At 35.6% G+C, this 19737-nt stretch overlaps 1 protein-coding gene across 3 annotated transcripts in view; it reads right to left on the bottom strand.

Moving 5' to 3' along the window:
* Positions 1–19737, bottom strand: part of LOC111161912 (ubiquitin protein ligase E3A) — a 91160-nt gene that overhangs the window by 47015 nt on the left and 24408 nt on the right. The window contains exons 2-4 of one of the 3 annotated variants that reach the window (XM_022525985.1): positions 18907–18970; positions 16639–16758; positions 13262–13306 (exon numbers count right to left, since the gene is read on the bottom strand). In XM_022525985.1, coding sequence (XP_022381693.1) covers positions 13262–13306; positions 16639–16658 — 65 coding nt within the window. In that variant the 5' untranslated portion in view covers positions 16659–16758; positions 18907–18970. Of the gene's footprint in view, positions 1–13261; positions 13307–14920; positions 15073–16638; positions 16759–18906; positions 18971–19737 lie in introns of those variants that run through there. The other 2 variants (XM_022525986.1, XM_022525984.1) reach the window with 2 other exon arrangements.

Here is a 19737-nt window from a genome sequence, read left to right as displayed (position 1 = left end):
AAAAAACCAAAAAAGAGAAGGTACAGAATAATTAAAAAGGCAAAGATTAAAAAAAAGTCAAAGCAGAGTGACTTTAATTGAATATGAAGTTAAATAAAGATGCGAGGAGATAAGAAGCCAAAGATAAAAGGCTTATATAATGTCTACAAAGCTAACAACCACTTACCTAGTGGTTTCTCAAAGTAAGTTTATCTCTTTGTTCCTTCTGGGATGTTGCCTTTGTAAACATTCCATCCCCTCCCTCAAAGTTGCATTTAACATAAAAATTTTGGAAGAGTGAACAATGGTATTCTAGATATACTACACCTCTTAGAAATGGATGACATAAGACATCTGTGACACAGTTATGGTAGGTTTCAAGTTGTGTCTGTTAAAATGGAATTGCACAAAATATTAGATTATTTCAAGACTGAATCTATGATTGTGAAGTCATTATTACCATATCCAACCAATAAACCATTTACTAGAGAACAAAATATAATTTTCAGGGCAAAAATTTTAATTATAAATCAGCATTTTTACTATAATAAACACTTTTAACATAATAATAATTCCTAAACATTACTAGACAAGGAAGGAAATTACCTCAACATAATAAATGCCATATATGAAAAGCTAAGATTATACCTAATGGTTTAAAACTGAAAGCTTTCCTTCTAAAATCAGGAACTACAGGCAGGGATGCCAGCTCTCACCAATTCTTTTTAAATCACTACTGGAAATCCTAGCCAGAGCAATCAGGCAAGAAAAATAAATAAAGGCATCCAAACTGGAAAGGAAGAAACAAAATTATCTCTGCTTGCGGATGACATGATCTTTTATGTAGAAAATCCTAAAGACCTCACAAAAAAACTATTAGAACTAATAAGCCAAATTTAGTAAAGCCGTAAGATACAAAACTCAACCGATGCAAAAACCAACTGTGCTTCTCTAAACAAAGAACGAAAGGAAATTTTAAAAATATTTTAATTTACAACAGCATCAAAGAGAATAAAATTCTTTACTAATAAATTTAACCCAAGAGGTGGAAGATTTGTATTACAGTCCTCCTTATCCACTGGGGGATACATTCCAAGGCCCCTGATGAATGCCTGAAACCACAAGAGTGCCAAACCCTATGTATGTTTCTTTTCCTGTACATACTTACTTATGATAAAATTTAATTTATAAATCAGCCATGGTTAAGAGACTAACGGTAATAACTAATAATGAAATAGAACAATTATAACAATATAATAAAAGTCACATGAATGTGGTCTCTCTCTCTCTCTCTCTCTCCAAATATCTTATTATATTTACCCTTCTTCCTGTGATGAAGTGAAAATGGTAAAATAACCTACATGATGAAATGAAGTGAGACGAATGACATAAGCATTGTGATGTAGTGTTAGGCTACTATTCTGATAATATTTTAAGAAGAATCATCTGCTTCCAGACCACAGCTGACCATGGGTAACTGAAACCACAAATAAGGGGAGACTATTGTACAATGAAAACTACAAAATACTGCTGAAAGAAACTAAAGACACAAATGTAAAGGTCCTGTGTTCATGGACTGTAAAACTTGATACTGTTAAAATGTCCATATTAGGGACGCCTGGGTGGCTCAGTTGGTTGGGCGGCTGCCTTCGGCTCAGGTCATGATCCCAGCATCCTGGGATCGAGTCCCACATCGGGCTCCTTGCTCGGTAGGGAGCCTGCTTCTCCCTCTGCCTCTGCCTGCCACTCTGTCTGCCTGTGCTCACTCTCTCTCTCTCTCTGACAAATAAATAAATAAATAAAATCTTTAAATAAATAAGTAAATAAAATAAAATGTCCATACTACCCAAAGCAATCTACATATTCAATTTAATTCCTTTGAAATCTCAACAGCATTTTTTAATAATAAAAAAATCTAAAATTCCTGGATATGGAATCTCAATGGAACCCAAAGAGCAAAAACAATTTTGAGGGGGAAAAAAAAAAAGCCAATCTCATACTTCTTGATTTCAAAACATCTTACAAAGAAATCAAAACAGTATGGTACTGGCATAAAGATAAGACACACAGACCAATTGAACACATCAGAGAAGCAAGAAATAAACCCTTACATAATATATAGTTAAATGAGCTTTGTCACAGGTGCCAAGGCTATACAATGGGAAAAGGAGAGTCTCTCCCACAAATGGATATCCATATGCAAAAGAATAATGGTGGACCCTTACATCTCATACAACATTAAAAAAAAGTTAACTCAAAATGGATTAAAGACCTAAACATAAAACCTGACATTATAAAACTCCCAAAATAAACACAGAGAAACAGCTTCATGATACTGGATTTGGCAATACATTCTTCAATATAACACCAAAAGCATACACAACAAAAGCAAAAAATAGACAAATAGGACTACAATGAACTTAACTTCTGTACAGCAAAGGAAATAACCAAAAGAGTGAAAAGGGAACATACAGAATATGATCTATTCAATCTCCTGGGTCTGAACATTCTATGCCAGGAAGCAGAAGAACCAGAAAGCTAAAACTCAAAGATAAGGAAAAACAGATGGGATGAGAGAAAGTAAGAAAGAAAGCATAAAAAGACAACAACCTGAAATGGGTGTTTTAATTAATATTTAACAATAAACATTAGCATGCCCAAGGGAATAGGAAGGCGCAGCAAAGCAGAGGTCAAGATTATTGAAGATAAAATGGTTGGGGAATGCTAGAGAGTTCCAAGTTAAGCATATAAACAAAGACTTCAGGGATCTGGGGTTAGAGTGGAAGAGTATGAGTTCCTCAAAGACTGTGAAGTGACTGGGAGGTCACCAAACAATAAAGACAGAGGAGATATACACATTGTAGCTTCAAAGGAGCAGGAATTTTCATGCTGAGAGAATAACAATAGTCCAGAAGCATCAGTGGAGAACAAGATAACAGTGTGTGGGAAACAAACAGGTCAAGGCTTACTGCATCTATAACCTAGCCTCTCTATCTAGTGATGTAGAAACCATTCTTGCTGAGTCATCACTTTTCACTCCTTATTTTGTTTAACCTTGCTGAGAAATGTAGACCTTCTGGAAATTTACTGTGTGCTTTCCGGACACCATGTTCCTGATTTCCTCCTTTCTCTCTGGTTGTTCTTCAGATTCCCCTTTCTAATCTGGAAATGTTTATACTCTCCAGACACCAGCCATGAGAGACTTTCTCTTTTAAATTCTCTCTGGGCTATTTCATCTTCTTTCAAGGTAATACCTGATGGCTTCCAAATGTCTCCTTCAGCATAGTTCAAACTCTGATTGAGAATCTAGTACTATTCCAGGTCCTCTGACTACCTTCATATGGGCGCTTTCCTCAAGAAACTTACTGTTTAAGGAGGTAAAAGCCAGATGACTTTAATATCATAGGAAATATAGAGGTATGGCAATTTAAAGAAAGGCAACTTAGCCAAGATAAGGATGATTAGTAGCTGATGACACAAAAAAAATAGAATGTTTCTGGTAAGAAGGAAATGAGGGAGTAAAGGCACAAGGGCCTGAGAACAGCTTATGATAACTTAGGTTCAAGAGTATAAAAGTTCAAAAAAAGGACTCAAAAATATGAAGTAGCAGGGAGGAGCCAGATTATAAGACTCTCTAAGAAATAAGGAATTCTGATTTTAGTCAGCAGAGGAGTAATCAATAAAGATGACTTTCTCCCCATAAAATGCACATGTATTCCATCTTGCAAAAAGTTTAGAAGATTCATATACCATTCAAAAACCATTGAATACGAACACCTGCAATACAAATCACAAAAGGATTTAAGCAAGTAAGTGACTAAGTCAAATCTGCTTTTACGATTAACTACATTTTTGTAAACTGGGACCAAAGCTGGCAAAAGTGGAGGCAGGCAATCTAGTTAGGTGATGACTACTGTAAAAGACCAGGGAAAGAAAGTAGTAGTAGCAGGAATGGACAGAAGAAAACTACTGCAAGAAATATTTAAAAGATGTAGTTTGTAGGGCCGAAAAGGGCGGAAAGAGCTAAATGCCTAGGTTTCTGTCGTGGGTAACTGGGTAGAAGGTAGTACTACAACGAAATAACTGAAATAACAAAAACCATGAACATTCATTAGCCTACGGTGAATGGTTTTTGTTATGTTGTATCCTTTTATACTTATAATTATCCTAGGAAAGAGATTGGAGAAGCCAAAAAAGGACCCAGTATATCAGAAAGTCCTGCTTTTAAATAACTTAGGGGTAATGGCATCCTTTTTCTTTTCATTGACCTCTTTTAGCTTTGAATCCCATTTATAGCTAGTAAGTTCTGTGTAATAAAAGTACACCATTTCCATTAATGTTTCCTAAAACCTTTTTAGGGACACATTAAGATATAATAAATAAAATGCATACTTCACATTGATTCTAAAAACCCTTTTATTAGAGTATCTCAACAAAAATGGCCAGGTTTTGCTCATTCTACTTTCTGAGAAGACTCAGCCAGATGCAGTCCATCTACTCATCCATCTCTACCAGGAACAAGAAGCTTGATACCCTCTATTTAAAAGAGAACGTATAGGGTTGCCCGGGTAACTCAGTCAGTTAAGCGTCTGACTCCTGATCTCAGCTCAGGTCATGATCTCGGGGTTGTGAGATCCAGCCTGCAAGCTCCACACTGGGTGTGAAGCCTGCTTAAGATTCTTTCCCTCTCCCCATCACCCATCCTCAAAAAAAAAAAAAAAAAAGATAAAAGAGAATGTATATAAGCTTATATGATGCTTCATTTGGTAGAAAAGTAAACAGGCTATGACTCAGGCGACTTCTATGCCTGCCATTTTCCACTACCTCCCACATCTATCAGAAAACCCAGGACTTTTCAGTAGTGTCAAGGCCTTTCACTATCTGATCAAGGCTTTCTCTTCCAGCTACATTTTTTGGCACCCTTCTCCCATCTCCTAAATCTACATTCCAGCAATACTGAACTTCTACAGTTCAAAGGATTTGTTCCTGCTGTCTTCATTGGCTCCAGGTCTCAAAAGTTTTCTTCTTGTCTAGAATACTATGATCTCTGTTTATATCAAGTCATTCTCAAAGACTCAGCTTAGATATCATTTCCAAGATGATTACATATCCCTTCTCTGCTCCCACAGCAACCTGTACCTACTCAGTACACCTCATTATAACTGCCTATTATTTAAATGGTAAGCTCCCTGAGACACACGACCAAATAACTTCTTTACAGTTATATTTTCAGAACCTAGCAAATCATGAAGCTTTAATAAAAATCCTTCAATTTCTCTTCTGATATTATCTAGATAACAGTGTCCATTAACCCTACCTTTTTATAGTATTTAACCATAACGCCTCCCAGTTTCAGAATAAGGAACCCTTGTGCACTGTTGGTTGGAATGCAAACTGTGTAACCACTCATGGAAAACAGTATAGAGTTTCCTCAGAAAATTTAAAATAGGATTACCATATGATACAGTAATTCCACTACTGGGTATTTACCTATGAAAACATTAATTCAAAAAGATATTTGCACACTACGTTTACTACAGCATTATTTACAATAGCCAGGATATGGAAGCAATCAAGTGTCTATCAACAGATGAATGGACAAAGATGTGGAGTGTGTGTATCTATACATCTAGTATCTACACACACACACACACACACACACACACAATGGAGTATCAGCCATAAAAAAGAATGAAATCTTGCCATTTGCAACAACATGGATCTAAAGGGTATAATGCTAAGTGCAGTAAGTCAGTCAGAGAGAAACAAACATTGTACGATTTCACTCATATGCAAAATTTAAGAAAACGAAACAAAGAAAGACATAAACCAAAAAACAGACTCTTAACTACAAAGATCCAAACTGATGGTTACCAGAAGGGATGGTAACCAAGAAGGGGGAGAGAGAAGAAACAGGTAAAGGAGATTGTAAGCATATATTTACTGTGATAAGCACTGAATAATGCGAAGAACTACTGAATCACTATACTGCATCTGAAACTGACCTAACACTGTATGTTAATTATACTGGAATTTAAAACAAAATGGAACAAAAATAAGTATTTTTTTTAAAAACCTCCCAGTTTCATAAGTATATCAGACATATAAAAAAAATATGCAAAGAACATGACATCAGAATCTATGAGAGGATCATGAAAAAAGATCTCTATTCGATTCAAATTTGTATCTTTTACTTCAGAATGTACTTCAAGATGTTATTTAATCCATAAATGCTATTATACACACTAAGTATACCTCAACTGGAAGTCATACAGAAATATTTTCCTCCCACTTCATATAGAAAATAAAAGCATCCAAGCTATATCTCAATTTCTGACTTCTCAGTTACACATAGAAGAGCTAGGAAGCTGCTACCCCAATCTAGTAACAGGTAAAAAGATAAATAGACTAAAAAATGAATAACTCTTCTTCTATTGAGAGAGACAAGAATACAGAACAGACTGCTGCTCCAAAGACTAGAGAGAAAGGCAAATACAGGGAGTCATGCCTTACTGAAGCAGAGAGCAGGAAATTGCCAGAGGAACCTGTGATGGGACAGGAAAACCTAAACTTCATGCACAAATTCCTGTAGGTTCAGCACAGAAAAGTCTTAATTGTTAAAAACTCTAAGGGGCCTAGTCCCAGCAGATCCCCCACAATTTTGTGCTATTTACATCAAGAAGCTCGACCACATTCTCAGAGCAAATGTTGGAGAAAAATCCCCTCAGGCTTCTAGCAGGGGAGTGAAAAAGGAACCGTTAAGAGATACACCAGAGCGCTTTATTCTTAACAAAGCTTGGCCTAAGAAGAAACTAGTTAACCCAAGCCTAGTCTGCCAGGTATTCTCAGACCCTAACTGACCTGTGTAAGAGAAACATCCAATTCTAGCCCACTCTAGTCATCCTGTCCCACTTGAGAGAGGAGGGAAAAAAAAAATGAGAAATATTTGTGACGTTCACAATCCTGAGACACAGGCAGGCTCACTAGAAGATTGAGACTGAAACAGGACTATAGAATGCTTCCTTTCCCCTATACCTCACCACCATATTACTAAAGGCTTACTTATAGCAATTCTTTTTACCTGGGAAGTCATACCCAGCTATCAAGAAAAACAATGAGGCGTAATTTTGCCTTTAGGCAAAAAAAAAAAAAAAAAAAAAAAAAAAAAACTGTCTGAAAAGATAGCAAGTGTGAGAACTAAATATAGCAGGGATGTTGGAATTATCACACCAAAAACTTAAAACACCTGTGATTGATATGAAAGGGATCTAATAGATAAACAGCATGAAAGAACAGCTGAACAATGTAAGCAAAGAAAAATCAAAGACCCAAACCAAAAAAGCCAGAGTTCAAAAACACTGTAACAGAAATCTTTGATGAGCTTAATAACAAACTAGAAACTAAAGAAAGAAACTCTGAACTCGAAGATACATCAAAAGAAACTTCCACAACTGAAAATCAGGTACTACTACACAAGTTCTATGGGCTGTTTACATACTTATTACTTATTTACACATAAACTGATGCCAGAAAATTCTTCCTACATTTCTATAAGGGAATTAAAAAGGCAGAAATAAACATTTTGCATTAATTTAGTAATTTCACTTTCATATATTAAGTATTTATTACCTATTGTAGACCAGGCACTCTCATTAGACTTCCACCCTAGAATTAAATGAACCAGACAACAAAGAAATCAATATGCAACAAGTCAAGTGACATTAAATCCCACAATGATAAATCTAACAGGGTAAGGCTAATAGAGAACACAGAACATGACCATTCTTCGATAAAGTTGGTCAACAAAGGCCTTTCTGATAAGGCATCATTTAAGCAGAGAGCTCTGAGGCAACTAAAAGGAAGCCATGTGGATTATCAGAGAAGGGTCACAAACAAACGGCACAAGTCTTAAGAACATGAAAGCATAAGGACAAGACATAAAGCCAGTGCAAAGATGAGCAAGAGAAATGATGGAAAGGCCACACAAAAGCAAGGAAGCTCATACAGGGCCTCACATATCCTCAGATTTTATTCTAAGATGGGAAACCCTTGCAAGGTTTTGAGCATATATAACGTGGTTTAACTTTAGTTTTAAAAAGATCACTGTGGCGAGGCCTACGTGGTGCAGTCACTTACGCATCCCAACTCTTGGTTTCTGCTCAGGTCATGATCACAGGGTTGTGGGATAGAGCCCTGTGTCAGGCTCCCATGCTCAGCATGGAGTCTGCTTCAGATTCTCTCTCCCTATGCCTCTCCCACTCATGTCCTCTCTCTTTCTCTAGAATAAATACATCTTAAAAAAAAAAATCACTCTGGCAGCTACATAGAAAATACACTGAAAGGAGCAAGGATGGAAGCAGCAAGACTACTGGGAAACAACTGCATTCTTTTGACAAGAGATGATGGCTTTAATAAGAGTGACAGAGGTGGAAATGGTATAAAAAGACAAGTGGTTGAATTATGGTATTTTCAAGGTGGAGTCAACATGATTTGCTGATAATTTGAGTGAGACGAATAGAAATCAAAGATGCTTCCAAAGTTTTGGATAAACTGGAAGAAAAAAAAAGAGTTGCGACCAACTAAGATGGCAAAATAACAAGACAAGTAGATTTGAGAGGATAAAAATGAAGAGCTATTTTGGACTTGATAAGTTTGAAAATCAGACATTCAATTATTGGATATATGAGTCTACAATTTAGAGGGTAAGTCGGAGTTGGAGGTAAAAATATGAGAGCTGATAAAGCTCTTACCTAGAGAGTCTGGGTCTTAGGTCATACCAACACTTATAGAAAACTAAGTATTTATTTACATAGCCTTGACATACACTGAACCCTAAGTCAATTGATACTCCTACCCTTGTTCCATTTACTGTCTTTGTTATACACCGGAAAACAACCTAAGGATTAAATACAGGCGTGGAGAGTAAATACCAAAGGATAAGAAATCTGTAGTTATTAGAAACTGCTTTGAAATCATTAAAAAAATTAAAGAATCTAAATTATTATGTGCAAAAAGATGCCACTAATATATAAGTTTAAACAAACTACAGAGAGAATATACACACAACTGGATAAAAAGATCTGGATTGGGGTGCCTGGGTGGCTCAGTGGGTTAAAGCCTCTGCCTTTGGCTCAGGTCATGATCCCAGAGTCCTGGGATCGAGCCCCACATCGGGCTATCTGCTCAGCAGGGAGTCAGTTTCCTTTCCTCTCTCTCTGCCTGCTTCTCTGCCTATCTGTGATCTCTGTCAAATACATAAATAAAATCTTTAAAAAAAAAAAAAGATCTGGATTATTGTGTTAGTTCTATTTCTAGGTTAGACTATAGAATGGCATGCAAATATTGAAAATTTTTACTGTTTTTCTGCACCCTAGAGAATAGACAACACTAAGAATTCCTCAAAACAAACACATATAGTCTTTAATTTTATTAAAATTACCCTTTAAAATTCACCCAAGATGCTCCCTAGTTAAAACATGCCAAATGCAAACATGTCTCCAAGTGCCCAAAACATCACACTTCAATAAATATAAGATGGTGCCATTAATCAAAGATCATAACTAATTCACAGGTAAAACCAAGAATCCTTCATTACCTATTCTGTAAATCAAGACTCACAAAATTATGGTAGAATAAACGTTGACCTATTCACCTTACTAAACTACTGCCTGGTATGGTTTCCACAGGTATAGGAATTTGAAAAATGGGGGCAGACATGAAGACTTAGAGCTATAATACAGAGATTATGTCTGGAACCTTACACACCGTTATCAAGACATTGTGGTAAGTCTAATTTCCTGCTATTCTACCTTAACATGGTCAAGTTTTTTGCTGAACTCAACCAGAACTTAATACCAGAGCTTCATCTGGAATCTTGTGACAATATCCTATCATGCCTCAGATTCTTGCCATCCTTGATTTTTACTACGAAGTACCAAGCTTCACCTACCCTTTCCTATTCTTTACTACTGATTTGTCCCACCAATCTAACTCTACTAAGATCTCTAGAAAAACACTTATAATACAGGTTGTCCCTAACTTCAACTGTTTTATATAATCCCCAAACTCTTAGCTTTCACTAAAGTCTGGATTACTCCAAAAGACACTGCTTATCTTGTTTCCCTTTTCTGTGAACTTTTTCATAGACAACTAAAACCCGTAAGTCCACTATTCCTCTTCTAATTCCTTGCATTTAAAACAATGTCCATCTAAACAAAATAAAAAGTAACACAAACACAACTTACACTTCAAAAGTCATGTTATCTACCTGAATACCTTTACCCTCTCTTCTGGTAAATTATACCCATTACACTAAAGGCTCCATTTTGCCCCCAGTTATATCACGGTCATGCTGACTGCAATGTCTATGTTCATGATCTATCCCAACACTTGAGCTCCCCTCACACCCAAAATATTTGACTTTCTTCAAAAAGCTTCACCTCCTCTCTATGTCAGCCAATCACTACCATAGGAATATTGAACACCCAACCCTTGATCATCATCATCTACATCGTTCTAAAAAATTTCATTTACACTGAACTATTTATTTGACTTATCTGGCTTTTTATAACTTACCCAATTATGGCCATCACCAATGACATAAATTCAACTACTTCAGTGTTAACAACCTACGCACATGCCATTAGTTGTTCTATCCTATCTGTTTTGCTAGCACCCAACCTTGAAATACCATTCCTCTTTTCTGGCTATTAAAGAAAAGTCTTGAAATTCCAAGTATGGTAAGTTTCCTAACTTCAAATGGCCACTCAGTAGCATATGAGAGTCAGTATTACGTGGTCTTCTACTTCACTCATTTCCCCCAGACTCTTCCAAGTTCTCACAGGCTCCTCAAGTTCCCTAATCAAACTCTGTGTTCCACAAATACTATTAAAACATATTTCTTACAAAGTTACATGGCCACAAAGTTACAATTAAAAAATAACTTCATTAGGATGGCAACTATCAAAAACAGATAATTACAAGTACTGACAAGAATGTGGAAAAATTATAACCCTTGGTTGGAACATAAAATGGTACAGTCACTATAGAAAACAGTATAGAAATTCCTCAAAAAATTAAAAAAAAGAATTACCACATGATCCAGCAATCCCACTTGTGGGTATATACCCAAAGAAATGAAAGCAGGGTCTCAAAGAGATACTTGTACATCCATGTTCATGGAAGCATTATTCATGATTGCAAAAACATGAAAGTAACCCAGGTGTCCATCAATGGGTGAAAGGATAAACACAATGCCATACACGTGCGCACACACACACACATAGTATTATTTAGCAACAAAAAGGAAGAAAATTCTGACATGCAACAATGTGGGTGAACTTGAGGAAATTAGGCTAAGTGAAATAAACCATCACAAAAAGACAGATAAAAATGATTCCAGGTACATGAGATAGAACGGTCAAAATCACAGACCTAGGAAGTAGAATGATGGTTACCAGAGGATGGGGAGAAGGGTGTATTGGGAGTTATTGTTTAAAGGATATAGTGTCAGTATTACCCAATGAAGAGTTGTTAGAGATGATGGTGGCAATGGTTGCACAACAATATGAACATAAGAGAATTACACAGTTAAAAATAAAGTTAGTCAACTTTGTTACATGTATTTTACCAAAAAAAAAAAAAAAGTTTGGGGGGAAAAAAAAGTTAGATAGACACACAAATTTGAGAAATACATCTTATAATCGCTTCCTAAAGATTCACAATGTATAACAGCACTTTAAAGTATATTTCCATTATTTTCAGTATAGAAACCTGTTTAACCACAGTTTCTAAACTTACTCAACAATTGAACCTCCTTTTCAGGAAGTATCTAGTATCATCTCAGAGGAGACAGAAAGAGTGGTGTAGCAGACCTAAACAAATTTACTGAGAAAATACTTCAGGTAAAAATGACCCTGTCTTCCCCATTCTCACCTACAAACACAGTTAACATCACATATCCAACTTTACCTCCTTCTAGTTTAACAAGATGGGGTCTTTGCCCTTATTCAAGAGCAATCCCTATACCTATATTCTTCATTCTAACCCTTTCTACCTCAAAAACCTTGCTTCAATAATTACCACCTTCCCATTACTTTAAACTTCTTAAATTCTTATAACCAACTCTGAAGTCTTACCTATTTCACTTTCTAAATATTTTTCTTACAGCCAGAGAGAATGTTATCTTGAATTTCTATTATGTCAAGTGTCTTTTTTAAAGGCTTTCACTGACTGAACTGCTAAAGCCCTGGTCATCCTACCACCACAGACTTCTCTTCAATTCTGTTTCTCTGCTGCCAGAACTATTAACATTTTATGTCTAATAAGGTTTACTACCCTTTCCTTAGCAAATTCTTTATTGACTCCCAAATACCTATGAAATAGGCCTAGGTCTTCTACAAGCAGGCAAAGCTCTAGCCCTTCCATTGAGTCTTACCTTCCTCACTTTTGGGCCTTTCAGCTTACGATGTAAAAATCCTCAACTGCCTACTGTTCCCTATGCTCACTATGCTGCTGTATAACTTCACCCACACTTCTGCTTAGAATAACCCTGCCAATGCTTTCTGCTACCTAATTCCCAGTTACACTTCAAGATTTAATTTGGCCTACCCTGGTACCTACTTCCCTACCACATGGATTAGGTTCCTACTGTATACCTAGGTAACCAGTACTCCTTTATGTTCCTGTTGCATAATGATATCCTTCTACCACAAGGACTAAAGATTTGCTTCTTTCACACTGAGTAGACTATAAAATTCTGCGGGTTAGGAACTAATTATTACACACCTTTGTATCCACAACACATCACCAGCTGAATAAGGAGTGTTTAATAAATGATTGTTAACCCGAACTCCTTCCCCTCTCTATTTCCACACAACGGCTAGGTAACCAAAAACACATTACAATCCAGGAGTCTACAACTATCTATCTAAAAGTAGAAATCTGGTGACACAGTACCAAAGTTGAGAGGTATTTATTTGGTAGGAAAAATAGTAACCTGAACTCCTTCCCCTCTCTATTTCCCCACAACTGCTAGGTAACCAAAAACACATTATAATCCAGGAGTCTACAACTATCTATCTAAAAGTAGAAATTTAGTGACATGGTACCAAAGTTTAGAGGTATTTATTTGGTAGGAAAAATAGGTACACTATTCTCTCTCAATTTATTTTTTAATATATTACTCTCTTATAACTAGAAATTATTTTCAAATAATTTAATACCTTTAAAGCAATCTAGGGTAACTCAGAAGACACCACAGCCACAACCAAGTTACACTTACATTCGGCTAGCTTCGATGTCGTCAGACTGAGGTTCTCCTGGTGATCTGTAAAATGCAATTGAGGAAAGTTAAGCAAAATATTCCGTAATCCAAAAAGGGGCAGACATGTTATATTAGTAGACAATTTTGAAAACAAGATTTAATTGTTAACAGTTTTAAAAGTAACTAAAGATCTCAACAGAAGAAAAGAGTGATCAAATTAGATTGCCATTCAACACGTTTATTATAAAAGCTGGACTAATAAAAAAGTCAATGCATATTTTAAGGAAAGGAAACTGTAAACACTACATTTAAATACCAACATACAAAGGAGTAAAATGTATAATAAATCATAATTATTCACAAAGTCAAATATTTATAATAAAAACATACAACTATGAAACTTTCTGCAGCCAACTATTAGTTATCCAAAATATTAAAAGTATTCACTGGTATTCATAGTCCCAAACTATACGTAGGTCAGGGGTCAGCGAACTATTTCCTGGGATAACACACTAAGGCCTGGGTCAGGCACCTATTTTTGTAGTAGTATTAGAACACAGCCACAACTCATTCATTTACATATATTGTCTATGGCTGCTTTCATACTACAAGAGCAGAGTTGAGAAACTCCAACAGAGCTATATGCCCCACAAAGCCTAAAGTATTTATTTATTATCTGGCCCATTGAGAAAAAGTTTGCTAACTTCTGCTCTAAATAATTTAATCTAATAGGCTTAGTGAATTCTGAGACACTTTAAGTCAGATTTACCATTCTAATCATGATTATCTTGGTTCAACAATGAAATTAACCTTCCCTGAAAATATGCTGGCAAGATGCACTACCTATCAAAAGTATAACAAGCTGGGGTATTAAAATTTTACTATGGATAACTGTGAACTGATTTCAGTTATAAAAAGTTGCCAGTTGTTTTCTATTCTTTTTTAATATACTGTTACTATCTTGCACAAAAATATTCAAAATTCTAAGACATTAAAAAGTCTTATTTTCATTTTGGGGTATGAATGAATTTTGCCTATTCCTACCATGCAGTTAAAAAAATAAATTCCTGTTACCCTATTCAGTTTTATAAACAGCATCAGTCAATATATACTAAGTTAAATCAACATAATATTGATTGCTAATTCAAATTCTCAGAAAATTTTTTTAGAGATCAAAAACTAAATTTTCCAAATGACATTACAACCTGATCTGTAAATTTATCACTGACTTGAGACTTCAAATTGTGAACAACTTTAACAAAAGAATCTTAGAATCAGAGCCACCAGCAAAAAAAAAAAAAAAAAAAAGAAAAAGAAAGAGAAAAGAAAAAGAAACAAACTGTTTTCCACATTTCTTAGCTTTTAAAAATCTTATTTATTAGACTTTCAAAATTACCCCTCACTGCAGTTCATTCAGAGTCCAAGGACAAGAATGCAAAAAAAAAAAAAAAAAAAAAAAAGAAAGAAAGAAAGGAAGAAAAAAAAAAAAGGCAAGACTCCAGCAACTCAAATATTTTGATATTTTAGATCCTCTTTGAAGTATCTTTACATTTTCAATTTTGCACAAAGTCATATTAGAACTAAAAATTGGGGCATGCTGGAGGTGGCAGTGACTTGGCACTGACACAAATGCAAAAATTTCACTCCACCCTCTTCCCCAGGGAGCAAGCAAATCACCTTTGTGACACACCTGGTCTCCACCAGCCTTGTGGGTAAGTACCCCAAGATTGCTTCCAAACTTGTTTGTATGTCTCAGACAGAAGAGCTAAAAACTGATGATAACCCCATGTACCAGCTGACTCATTTTTGAAAGTGCGACCCTCCAGCATCAGATGTCATACTGTAAGGAGGCAGAGCAGGCTTGCAAAACAAAAAATAAACCTGCTGGCACTAAGGGAAGAGAGGCAGATTAGAAGCTTTCAAACACGCAGGCGGCAAAACTTTAAAAATTAACAGGGAAAGAGAAAGAGAGAGGGGAAAAAAATGAGGACACAATGACAGGAAAATTAAAATGCTACTGCAAAAAGGTAAGACACAAGCAGAAGGAAAACAAATCGGAGTCTTAGAAGCACAATATATAACTGCTACAAAGTTTTGAGAAATGGGACAGAAGTTAAATACATCATCAAATGGTAACTACACTCTTTTCCAATTTCTGTTCCCTAAACAATAGAATATGTAAACATTAGCATCAAACTGTCACCAAATTATAAAATAGTGGATTATCGTTTAATATTAACATATATTCAAGAGAGCTACAAAAACCATTTATTTGTCAAACCAAGTGATTTAAACCAATTCAGTCTAACAGGAGGACAGAAGAGTAAGAATGGGATGAAAGAGTATTACCCTGAAACAGGTCTATCCTGGGTCTCATAAACATTGTTATTAGCCCAAGTTGTTTTCTACTCAAAACGCAAACTGTTTTTAATTAAAAGAAAAGTGAATATACAAAGAATTAACAGAAACACTTTTCTTGCAGTAATAACAGTACATGTCTGAATAAATTTCTAGTCATTCTGCTTATATTTCTATAATACTATAAATAATATAATACTTAACAAAATATATCCTAAAGTTAGCATTCATTTCCAACACTATGAAATCACCTAACATCTAGCATTTGTTTCCAAGCTTTACCCTGGCCACTAAAAAGTCTCATTACTGTCCAGTTTTGGGAAGTAAGGATCTGGTATATGCTCTAACTTTACCAAATTCAGGACATAATCAGAGGGGGGGAAAAACCCAGAAAGTACTGACTTAGGTTAGCCTAAAGTTTGTCAGACTAACAAACGAGAAAAGAAATTTCAAAACAAATAATAAGTAACACTAGAAAATAAAAAATAAATCTTGGAAGTCTCTATTTTAAGTCTTGATCTGGATCACAGAAAAGTGATCACAAAATGCCTCCAAATCTAAATACTGCAGGATGAGCCACAACACTCATATGGAGGCTCATTTCCAATAACTGGTGCAGCCTGTCTAGCCTATAAGCCACTCCTTAACCTCCACTGTAACTCTTTAGGAAAGTAAATTATACCAGTTTTATTAAAGTTTCAAAACTCCTAGAGCAGCATTTTAGTTAAAACTCTCACCACATAAAATGTGCATTGAGAATTTGTTCATAGTTTTTATAATGTTCATAGTAACATGTTTACTTAAAAACTTGAAATCTTTGAGAAATACTTTCCTGTTGACTTATGCACATAGATTGGGGGCCGGGGAGGGAGGGAAAGCATAAAATATTTTAGGAAAGATATTTAATGGAGAAGCACATTAAAACTTAGGTATTCACATCATTCCTGCCAACTATACATTTTCTTCATTTTTTATAGCATGTATTTTACTTTACAATAACAGCCTTTTAAAGGCTGTAAAATAACATTCAAAATTACCTTTTACAAGCTGTGGCCATTCGGTGACATCAGGGTGATCACAGCTTTGAGTCACTGATTAAAAACAGGTTGTCACACCAGTCTAGCTGCTAACTTGCTCTGAGCGTAGGTTTAATAACTCTAATAAATTAAACAAATCTTTAGTTAGAACACTTTAATATATAAATCCAATCCACTGTTCAAAAAATAATCTCCAAAGCTTCAAATTAAGTGTCAATGCAATATTCATCAGAAGAGTAATTATTATAGAAATGTTTTTAAGGACTATTTTCCAGCATTATTTTTTTCCCCTTAAATGATTTCTTCTCTTTAGAAAATGTGTTGATAATCTCTTGTACTTTTATGGAGTGTTACAGTTTACAAAGCACTTTGGTCGATAGTATCTTGCTTGAGTCTCCTGACAACTTTGGCTCTACCTAACTAGGGCAGATACTACAGTAAGAATTTAAGAAAACAAACAAACAAAAAACAAATTAAGCAGACTTAGAGTGATTAATTGACTTGCCCAAGACTTCAGAATTAGTGCTGAAGTAAAGATTAAAACTCAGATCTACTGACTTCCTATCCAGGGTTAGAATTTCTTGGTCTTACAATACAAGAGTTTCATATGTTATATACATGTAATTGAGCAAAGAATGAGAATGTGGATTGAGATCCCACCATTACGGCAATTGTTTAAATAAGACATAGGGTTTTCCAGGTAGCCAAATGCTTAACAGATAATTACACACACACACACACACACACACACACACAGAGAGAGAGAGAGAGAGAGAGAGTCTAGTTTTCATGAAAGAAGTCTAGTTTTCATGAAAGTCTAGTTTTCATGAAAGAGTCTAGTTTTCATGAAAGAGATTTCATGAAAGAGATTGGCAAAATATAGAAATATGTCCTCCTCCCTCAATCTAGGATCTTTTGATTCCCTTACCTGGCCTTAGCTGAACTTTCTTGAGTGTCATGGTTCATCAGGCATCCTAATGTTATATATAGTTCTGGCAAAGATACACATCTGAAATATTCCAGTATGGAGAACTCGTTTTGTGCAGCTAGTTTTCCCCCTTAATTATTTCCCTACCAACTGTATATCCAGGCCAAATATGAAAAGTGAACTAAGGAAAATGAGAAAATTAAGAGGGAGAAACAAATACTCTTGACAGTTAACACCTTCAAAGTGACAAGAGACAACTATAGAAGGTAGTTACCAGCATGGACCCAGAACTCAATATAAAATAGTAAGGTACCTGAGAATACCAAAAGAAGAGCTGAAATATCAGTGCTTAGGCCCAGACCTCTGCAGCAGCCTATACACTTGGGCTTCGAATTCAAATAAGGATGAGGGCTGGCCTTAGTATATATAATTAACTGTAGGTGACTTCAATAAATGGGACTCCTAATCCTTGGAAGAAATAATACAATTTCCCTATCATAGCTACATGTCTCCTAATAAGAGCCTAGGACATTACTGAGGCCACATGAGGAAGAGGAAATGGCATTCCTGAAATGAACAACATTCCCTCTTGGGTTCTCTCTCGTAAGACTAAATGTGTATGTAGATTTAGAGGATCCAAAGAAGTCTAACTTTCTTATCTGTCAATATAAAAATAATAAAGTTAAAATATCTCTTAACTAATCAACTGAAGTAGATTAATTCGTTGAAGAGCGACATGTTTTTTGAAAATTACTGAGTCAAGTTCTCTGTCTCCTCTTTTATGAGGTCCGGTGTCCAACAGAGCACAAACAAGCTCCAGAGCCAATTTGGATTCAAGTTCCTATTTGGTCACTTACTAGATGGCAACTCTTGGGCAAGTTTCTTAACCATTCTGAGCCTCATTTCATTTACAGGGAGAACTAAGACTGTAATAGTGTCTTTTTCAGAGGGCTGTCCTGAGAATGAACAAACCAACATATAAACTACTCACAACAGTGCCTGGCACATAGAGCTCAACAAATGGAAGCTATTATTAATTCATATAGCTAAACCTGCCCCATTCAGGAAGCTATTATTAATTCATATAGCTAAACCTGCCCCATTCAATCTTCTCATGTGTAAGATTTCACTTCTCATGACACACTAATCTTTTCTGATTTCTTCAGAATCCCACTTACGTCCCTTATGGTCTACCTGGTAGCACAGTGATTTAGTACCTAGCAAAATGCTTTAAAAATGGCAAGTGCCCATATATGCTGAAAATGTTTGCCATTATTCTAACTATGACATTCAGATATACATGCAATTTTGAATTCCAAAAAATAAAAACAGAAACATACCATATTTCGCCAAACTTCTGAGGAGCTGGTGAATTCTAAAATCAGGTTCTTACAGATTTTTAACCTAAAATATAAAACACCTCACTCAATTCTTTTCACATAAACAACTGAGTAAACTCAAAAGAAAAATTTCCCCAAAATTCATTAAAAGGAAATTCATTTTGTTAGTATTTATGAATATCCAAAAACACAGGAACAGACAAGTGTCCCTAATGTTGTTGCCAGGATACAAGCAAGGGTGGTTAGACAGGCCCTGTTGCCTCAGTGCTCTCAGCTGACAGAGCCATGTTTCCCATATTCATCCACAGAGCTCAGAGCTTGCCATTTCTTTACTCTTCCCTCCCTCCAAAAGGGCTGAAAATGTATGAAAACTGTTTGACTGTATGCCTCTAATTCTTTCAGATACCTAAAACAATTTAGCTTTTAATTAAATTCTCTGCTGAGCATCTGCTATGTTAGGTACATTTTACAGGTACCTGTCCACTACCTCCTGGATTAGCAGCCTTGGGGCAGGTCCTTTCCTTTCTGAGTCTCAGGTGTCAGGTCCTTATGAGTTTTAGACAAATGTTTTCAAAGTATGTAAGACAATGCTTCCCCACACATAATAGGAGCTCAATACATGGTAGCAATGACTATTTCTTAAATCAAAACTTAATGCACCAAAAACCAAATTCTGAGCTTGAAGCATGCAACCAAATAATCACTGTAAATTCTTAACTCATTTGTTTATGATCAGAGCATTTCTCAGTGGACAAGAACTGCAATATTTTAATGCATTTCCTTTTATCATATATGAAAAAACCAACTCTCAAAGATTAAGAAACCCACCCA

Source organism: Enhydra lutris, unplaced genomic scaffold (assembly GCF_002288905.1).
Source record: "Enhydra lutris kenyoni isolate GAN:26980312 unplaced genomic scaffold, ASM228890v2 scaffoldscaffold87, whole genome shotgun sequence".
In the NCBI taxonomy this organism is placed as follows: Eukaryota; Metazoa; Chordata; class Mammalia; order Carnivora; family Mustelidae; genus Enhydra; species Enhydra lutris.
Note: the sequence above shows the minus strand (reverse complement) of the source record. Positions and strands in the feature narration are given on the sequence as shown.